At 42.1% G+C, this 8,771-nt stretch overlaps 1 protein-coding gene across 2 annotated transcripts in view; it reads left to right on the top strand.

Annotated features, from left to right (window-relative positions):
* Positions 1–2,426: 2,426 nt before the first annotated feature.
* LOC311146787 (la-related protein 4B-like) overlaps positions 2,427–8,771 on the top strand; it is a 41,341-nt gene continuing 34,996 nt past the window's right edge. The window contains exons 1-2 of one of the 2 annotated variants that reach the window (XM_084183372.1): positions 2,427–2,471; positions 8,179–8,312. In XM_084183372.1, the coding sequence (XP_084039498.1) occupies positions 8,232–8,312 (81 nt within the window). In that variant the 5' untranslated portion in view covers positions 2,427–2,471; positions 8,179–8,231. Of the gene's footprint in view, positions 2,939–8,178; positions 8,313–8,771 lie in introns of both variants that reach the window. The other variant, XM_084183371.1, reaches the window with a different exon arrangement.

The raw sequence follows: 8,771 nt of genomic DNA, 5'->3' as shown, positions 1-8,771 counted from the left end.
TAATTTTAAAAAATTACAATTATTAGATCTGTATAGTAACCCAAGCTTATAGTTAATAGTTTTTCTAATAGAATCAATATGCTTTCCAAAGGATTTGCTACATTTTACATTTTACATTTTAGTCATTTAGCAGATGCTCTTATCCAGAGCGACTTACAGTTAGTGAATGCATACATGTTTTTTGTTTAGTTTTTTTCATACTAGCCCCCCGTGGGAAACGAACCCACATCCCTGCCGGCCAAACCCTCCCCTAACTTGGACGACGTTGGACCAATTGTGCGCCGCCCATGGGTCTCCCGGTCGCGGCCTGCTGTGACAGAGCCTGGACTCGAACCAGGATCTCTAGTGGCACAGCTAGCACTAGTGGCACCACTAGAAACCATTTTTGTAAAGTGTTAAAATCATCTTGGAGAGTTGCTTGTACTGTATTTGCAAAATATTTGAACCTGATATATAGAGCACTGTATCATCTGACAAATTAGTGGCAATTCATAAATGAATATAGAGAAAAGACTAGGGGCCAATACTGAGCTTTGAGGTACACCTCTACTGAGTCCAATAAGTTCTGATTTGTGTCCAATGAAAACACATTGCTTTCTTTTTTTGTATTTTCCCCCCTTTTTCTCCCCAATTTCGTGATATCCAATTATGATCTTGTCTCATCGCTGCAACTCCCCAACGAGAGAAAGGCGAAGGTCGAGTCCTCTGTAACATGACCCGCCAAACCACGCTTCTTAACACCCTCCCCCTTAACCCGGAAGCCAACTGCAACAATGTGTTGGAGGAAACACAGTTCAACTGACGACCGGAGTCAGCCTGCAGTAAAGCCCCCCCCCCCCCCAGGACGATGCTGGGCCAATTGTGCGCCGCCCTATGGGACTCCCGGTCACAGCCGGTTGTGACACAGCCTGGGATCGAACCCGGTCTGTAGTGATGCCTCAAGCACTGCGATGCAGTGACCACACCACCATCGCGGGCATGTTGATTTTGTCCACCCACACCAGACGCGATCAGGACACGCAGGTTGAAATATCAAAACTAACTCTGAACCAAATATATTAATTTGGGGACAGGTCAAAAAGCATTAAACATTTATGGCAATTTAGCTAGCTAGCTTGCTGTTGCTAGCTAATTTGTCATGGGATATAAACATTGGATTGTTATTTTACTTGAAATGCACAAGGTCCTCTACTCCGACAATTAATCCACAGATAAAAGGGTAAACAGAGCTCGTTTCTAGTAATCTCTCATCCTTCAGGTTTCTTCTTCTTTGGATTTTATATGGTGGTTGGCAACCAACTTTAAGGCGCATTACCCCCACCAACTGGACTGGAGTGTGTACCTCAGTTCATCTTTCAATCAACCACGTGGGAATATTCTCCTAAAAACCAATGAGGAAATGGGAGATGGGAGAGGCGGGACTTGCAGTGTGGGTGCAGTGATTGAATAACATGTATGTGTACATTTATTTCGCAACGCGCACGCGAGCGATGTGGTCAGTAACGCTGCGCCACTCCGGATGCCAACACATTGTTTTTTATTGCTAAGATATGCATGGTCCCAGTTTAGAGATCCCAATGTTTTGAAGTTTTCCTAGTAAGATAGAATGGTCAACCAAATCAAATGCTTTTGATAAATCAATAAATAATAATAACACATAGCACTTTTCAAGGATCCAAAGTCGCTTTACAATTGTAGAAATCAAGATGGCACCAGTTAGTTTACCTTGGTCTGATTAAAAATGTATATCATTAGTACGTTTCACTAATGCTGTAGTGGCAGAATGGTTGGTTCTAAAGCAAGACTGAAAGGGTGAAATTCAACAAAATGTATCTATGTACTGATACATTTGGGAATGTATTAATTTCTCAAATATGTTTTACTATTGAACAGATTACTGATATTGGTATATTGTTATTTCGGTCTAAGGAGTTTCCACCTTTATGAAGAGGGGTCAGTCAGGCACATTTCCAAACAAAAGGTATTTGACCAGTTGTTAAAGACATTTTGAATCGATACATTATTACATTAGCAGACCACTTTATAAATTTGGGCTCCAGTCTATCTAGGCCAGCTACTTTGTTGATATTTATTTAATTGAGGACATCAGTTGGATTCATATTTCTAAAGTTGAATGTCTTTCAACTATGATTTGGGGTGTTGATCTCCTAGTTCCTAGCATTGATGGAATTGTGGGTGACCAATACATTAGCCTAGATTTTTTAAACAACATTTCTGATATCTTTATTATACAGTACAACCCTTTAAATTCAACCAATCCACGCCCATGTGGCCTGTGATCCACACCCACAACGTCGATCCGTGAGGCCACTGTGAATTTCGACCAACCGAGGAGCATGTTCATTGTGGTAGGAGGCGGGAGTTCCTTGCTTTTGTGACAGTTTTGCGTTCGATGGTCACTGAACTACTCCCAAAGGGAAGGGAAACTGCAATTTCTCCATTCCCCACTGGTACGTCGTTGATCCAGCTAACGCTTCAAGTTAAATTCAGTATTTTAAGAGTTCTGGGTTGATGTTCCATATCCACTTTCCCACTCGAAGAACCTCCGCTTGGTAAAATTCGAAGAATAAGATATTATTTTAGTCCGACTGCACAAAACAAGTGGAAAGTGAATAGCTAAATGTCAGCTGATTCGCTAGCTAGCTTGCATTGCTAGTTGGGAAAGCTAACGTTAGCTACGATATTTAGTTCTGAGATTTAAAAGGGCGGGTATTATTTTTAGCCATCCCTCCATCGCAGCCATCAACAGTTTGTTATTGCTCATTCGAAGACACTGTGGCTAGCTAGTTAATCATAGCTAAGTCGTAGCTAGTTTGCTCGTTGGCTTGATATAATACTGTGCGTATTCAGCCTGGAAGCCAATTCAAGGCCTTGCTTACCACCAGTCTTTGCATCGCGGTGCAGTGAGAGTTGACAGGTGAGTAGCGCCCATTGCTAACTAACGAGCTAGCTATCTCTGCTAGCCAGCTCGCTCGTCGACTCTGTTGTTGGTAACGTTAGCTAGCTACACCTATAAGAATATTTGGGAAAACGTTGGCCTCGAGCTAAATTCTAGTGAACTGAAGTGGCTAGTTACCTACTGTAGCCAGCTACAGTAACGGTTTGCTTGATGTGCGTTGTTTTTAGCAAATGCATAGCTAACAGTAACTATCTAGCCAACGTAGTTGGCTACGTCTGCCCACGTCGTATCTTGTTGCTACGTAAACTAATATGGAAGTGGTTGAGTTAGCCAACTAGTTCTTGAAATGATTGTTACTAATTAAAATTATTGCTTGGTAAACTGGTGAACTTTCAAAAGTCTGATTCATGGCTGCAGCGTCTAGTGCACATTAACAATTGAAGTCTTGCGGTTTTGCCTTTGGACTAGGCTCCATCAACGATGTGAGGGGTTTGACTGGCTTGACTCTGCTTTGCTTTATTGTTCTTTGCTAGGTGGCAGTCACTTTAAATGGCAGTCACATGCCACCACGATTCTAGCCTGGTCCTAGATCTGTTTGTGTTCTTTTTACAATTCCATAGGGAGATGGCAAGAGCGCAGACTGCCACACAAGTTACCACGGCCATGTTCAGTAGCTGAACGTTGCAGATAGAAATGCCACTAAAAGAGCTGATGTGTTTCCATATTCTGGCATGTTTGTTCTACTCAAAACATTTCTATCCACTGTCTAGTTGGCAAGTTTTGAAACATTGCCCTAACTAGTCGGATAGCTAGGTTAACCATCGTCCTGTACACACACAATATAAATCCTCTTTGCTAGACTGTAGTCTCCCTATGAGTTTTCCTGAAATGTACTGAGAATATCAAAACTAAGTGTGAATGCATAGCGCAAACAAGTTGGGTAGTACCAATCAACGATGGAATAGTCAAGTTGGCTGTTTGTTTACAGTGAGGCAGGGAATGTTCAATAGGAACTTGTGAACTGTTGACAACCACTGGTAGGCTATACCAAACCTATCATGTCATCTATCACTTTGGGGGCGGCAGGCATCCTAACGCATAGAGGCGAGTCAGCACCTGGAGGGTTTCCAGTTAGAATCCTGGGTCCTATTGGGAAAAATCTGGCGGGAAGTGGCAACCAGAGGGTTGCTGGTATCAAATCCTAGATGCCACTGTCTGCCGTTGTGCCCTTGAGCAAGTACCCCCCCCCCCCCCCCCCACACACACACACACAACAACAAATGCTCCTTGGGCACCTGTATGTGTCTTTCGGAGTGGTTGAACCAAAGTAACATTTCGGTTGGACCTTGTGTGCAATTGACCAATAAAGTGAACTTAAGCTTAATGTATTGCAGTCACCACCACATTTTGTAGTGAAAATATTTGTGCTAAAATTGCAATTTTTGTGGAGACCAGAACTATGCTTGCTTGCATACTGTACAACAGCACAGTCCTAAAACGACGATACACATCAGTCAGCAAAATGGCAACAGGTTTATATCAATTAAAACTGTTGGCCTGACGAAGAGCTTGTCCAATCCACAGAGGAGTTCATAGAGCAAAGTTAGCACTTTCTGTGAACGCTTTTTGATATTTGGCCACCTTTCAGATAGCATCTAGCTTCTGTTTCTCACAGAATGAGCAGAAATGGACTAATAGACAGTTATATACAGAGTCAACATTAAAACAATAATGAGTTAGGCCTATATATGCCAAATATGTCCATGATGGCACAATATTAAACATGACAGTTGTTAAAGAATAGTGTGGGAACCTTGCAACAGTTGGCAAGGATCTCTCAATTAGTTGTGCAAAAAATAAACAAGTTGTCTTGTTGAAACAGTTGCTTTCATAACTAGTTTACCTAGTTGTGGCTTGCTTGATGTAAAAGCATCTGTGTTAGTTTTGTCATGATACCAGATTTTGGACTTCGACACCGATACCAGTTTAGTATCATAATACTCGATACAGAAACGATACTCAATACCAAAACGATACCACAGCAAAAAATAATAAAGCGTATTAGCTAGTCACAGAATAACCACTGTGCCTACATTTTTTTTAACATGTTGAACAATATGTTAACTGATAAATATATTTTCTTCTATATTCAATTTCTTGCAAAAAATAAAACACCATATTAAATTACAGAATACCTTCAATTTTCCTTATGCAAAACCATATTGGAGACGGAGCAGACGATAATTTTACAATTACATTTAAACTGTTTTAAAATCTAATTTGTCATTCATTATTCATTATAGCTAAATAATTTAATGTATTAAACGAATAGTTTAGTTCCAAAACAACATACCGATTTGAAGCTCATTTCTGAAGCTTATTGCAGTAGTCTACACACCGTAAAAATACACTGCAAAAAATAAATAAAGGGAACACTTAAACAACACAATATAACTCCAAGTCAATCACACTTCTGTGAAATCAAACTGTCCACTTAGGAAGCAACACTGATTGACAATACATTTCACATGCTGTTGTGCAAATGGAATAGACAACAGGTGGAAATTATAGGCAATTAGCAAGACACCCCCAATAAAGGAGTGGTTCTGCAGGTGGTGACCACAGACCACTTCTCAGTTCCTATGCTTCCTGGCTGATGTTTTGGTCACTTTTAAATGCTGGCGGTGCTTTCACTCTAGTGGTAGCATGAGACGGAGTCTACAACCCACACAAGTGGCTCAGGTAGTGCAGCTCATCCAGGATGGCACATCAATGCGAGCTGTGGCAAGAAGGTTTGCTGTGTCTGTCAGCGTAGTGTCCAGAGCATGGAGGCGCTACCAGGAGACAGGCCAGTACATCAGGAGACGTGGAGGAGGCCAACAACCCAGCAGCAGGACCGCTACCTCCGCCTTTGTGCAAGGAGGAGCAGGAGGAGCACTGCCAGAGCCCTGCAAAATGACCTCCAGCAGGCCACAAATGTGCATGTGTCTGCTCAAACGGTCAGAAACAGACTCCATGAGGGTGGTATGAGGGCCCGACGTCCACAGGTGGGGGTTGTGCTTACAGCCCAACACCGTGCAGGACGTTTGGCATTTGCCAGAGAACACCAAGATTGGCAAATTCGCCACTGGCGCCCTGTGCTCTTCACAGATGAAAGCAGGTTCACACTGAGCACATGTGACAGACGTGACAGAGTCTGGAGACGCAGTGGAGAACGTTCTGCTGCCTGCAACATCCTCCAGCATGACCGGTTTGGCGGTGGGTCAGTCATGGTGTGGGGTGGCATTTCTTTGGGGGGCCGCACAGCCCTCCATGTGCTCGCCAGAGGTAGCCTGACTGCCATTAGGTACCGAGATGAGATCCTCAGACCCCTTGTGAGACCATATGCTGGTGCGGTTGGCCCTGTGTTCCTCCTAATGCAAGACAATGCTAGACCTCATGTGGCTGGAGTGTGTCAGCAGTTCCTGCAGGAGGAAGGCGTTGATGCTATGGACTGGCCCGCCCGTTCCCCAGACCTGAATCCAATTGAGCACATCTAGGACATCATGTCTCGCTCCATCCACCAACGCCACGTTGCACCACAGACTGTCCAGGAGTTGGCGGATGCTTTAGTCCAGGTCTGGGAGGAGATCCCTCAGGAGACCATCCGCCACCTCATCAGGAGCATGCCCAGGCGTTGTAGGGAGGTCATACAGGCACGTGGAGGCCACACACACTACTGAGCCTCATTTTGACTTGTTTGAAGGACATTACATCAAAGTTGGATCAGCCTGTAGTGTGGTTTTCCACTTTTAATTTTGAGTGTGACTCCAAATCCAGACCTCCATGGGTTGATACATTTGATTTCCATTGATAATTTTGGTGTGATTTTGTTGTCAGCACATTCAACTATGTAAAGAAAAAAGTATTTAATAAGATTATTTCATTCAGATCTAGGATGTGTTATTTTAGTGTTCCCTTTATTTTTTTGAGCAGTGTACAATCGATTTTACACGTTATACTACGATTCCCAGAGTGCATTTCACTTCCCTGGGTGCAATGCTCCGCCCAGGGGTGCTGGCTGCTATTTTTTATGGTCTATGGCCGCCTGGCTAGTGGCTACTGCTAACAAACCCAGACGAATGCGAAGTCTAAATATTATGCTGTCAAGTTATGAGTGCATTTGACATTACTTTTGGGTTGTGTAATCATATTATACTGCTCACATATGTTAATGTCATCAATCAAAAATAATTATAATTTAGTAGAATGTGAGACACATTTTACAGAATTACCGAAAGTAACAAATTCTAGTACAGAGCCATTTTTCATGTTCTAGTATTGAAAAAGTACAGAAGTTTTGGTATATCGTGCAATACTAATCTGTGTAATTCATTACACTGGCCTGTTTAGCCCAGCTCTCACTGTCTGTGGGAATGAGTATGTAGATCAAAGGTCGTATGCTTTACAGCCATGCCATTATTTTTCTGTTTTGTTTGCGAAGACAATGAGAGCTCATGTTAGAGACAGGCATTTGATTGTTGGGCGATTATCAGTTCTATACAAATGGGACCTACTGGATAGAAGAGGGACATTTCCAATGGTGTTCATGCTTTTTTTCTTATAGATTGTGTGGACGTTTTGTTGACACTCATCATGATGTCCAGCAGGGTTTCCCATCTTGCGGGGCACTTTTATTTGCCCCCCTAAGTTTTCTGAGCAAAAAAAAAAGTTTTTGAATTTTCATTGTTGGACATAGACTGTAAAAACACACCAGGAAATCAGCTCCAAGTGATTTTAATTTAGGTAATCTGTTCCCAAGTATTCCCATGCATAATTCAGAGATGCATGTGTTCATATACAAATGTAAACAATGTTTGAAATTATTATGTTTTTGTTAAATATTATATCTGTTTGGGCTACTTACGGTCAATTTGTGGTCTACTAATTATTTGTAATTATGTTCCGGTCCCCCGACCATCTGCTCAAGAAAAAATCTGCCATTTGCTGAATCTAGTTGATGATCTGTGATGTATAGGAATTAATACATTTAAACTTATGGAAATATTTCTTTGGACTTCCATGGTGTGCTACAGCATTGGTGGTTGTAGGGTTTTCTCTGTGCGTATTCACAAGAAATCAAATGGGACGAAACAGGGATGCACCTACCTGAATTTGTCCAATAAACACTTGGTTTCGTTTTCCGTAGCAAAACGTTTTGCAACGGTGTGCACTAATGAATACAACCCTGGTAAGCGTATTTGTTTCTCTATCCACAGCTTACTTGGTGACAAAGAGACTTCTCCCTGAGGAGCCAAGAAGTAGACGGCTCATGACTTCTGACCAGGATACAAAAGTTGTAGCTGAACCACAGGTGCAGCAAGTACAAGAACCAAAAGAGAGCTCTCATCTGGTAGGTACCCAATACACATGCCCGTAACTAAAACTGTACCTCTCTATCATCTGAACTAGAAATGCACATTTTGGTCAATTTTGATGCAGACTAACCAACCCTCATTAATAACCGATTGACAAACGATTATATTTTTCCCAAACAGTAAAATGACGTGACCAACTGAAAATACTATGCAAGCATACAAAATGCAATTCGCAGGAAAACACAGTTCTAAACAGCACACCTAATGCGAGTGGTTCCATAGAAACTTAGAGGGGTAATCTTATAGCAACAACTAGGATGGGTTTCTAAAATGACTAGGATTGTGCCTTTGTCTTCTTGACAAAGAAAGAAGGTTGATCTGAAAACCAATAGAACAGAAGAGAAACGCTGGTTAATTCCACGAGGAAGTCTTTGTAAAATAATTACCTCCACATTTCTATGGCTGGATTTTGGCTAGGCTACTTTGAAGCAAGG

The sequence above is a fragment of the Coregonus lavaretus genome, assembly GCF_964263955.1.
Source record: "Coregonus lavaretus genome assembly, chromosome: 19".
NCBI classification, from domain to species: Eukaryota; Metazoa; Chordata; class Actinopteri; order Salmoniformes; family Salmonidae; genus Coregonus; species Coregonus lavaretus.
This window is presented reverse-complemented; position numbering and strand designations above follow the sequence as displayed.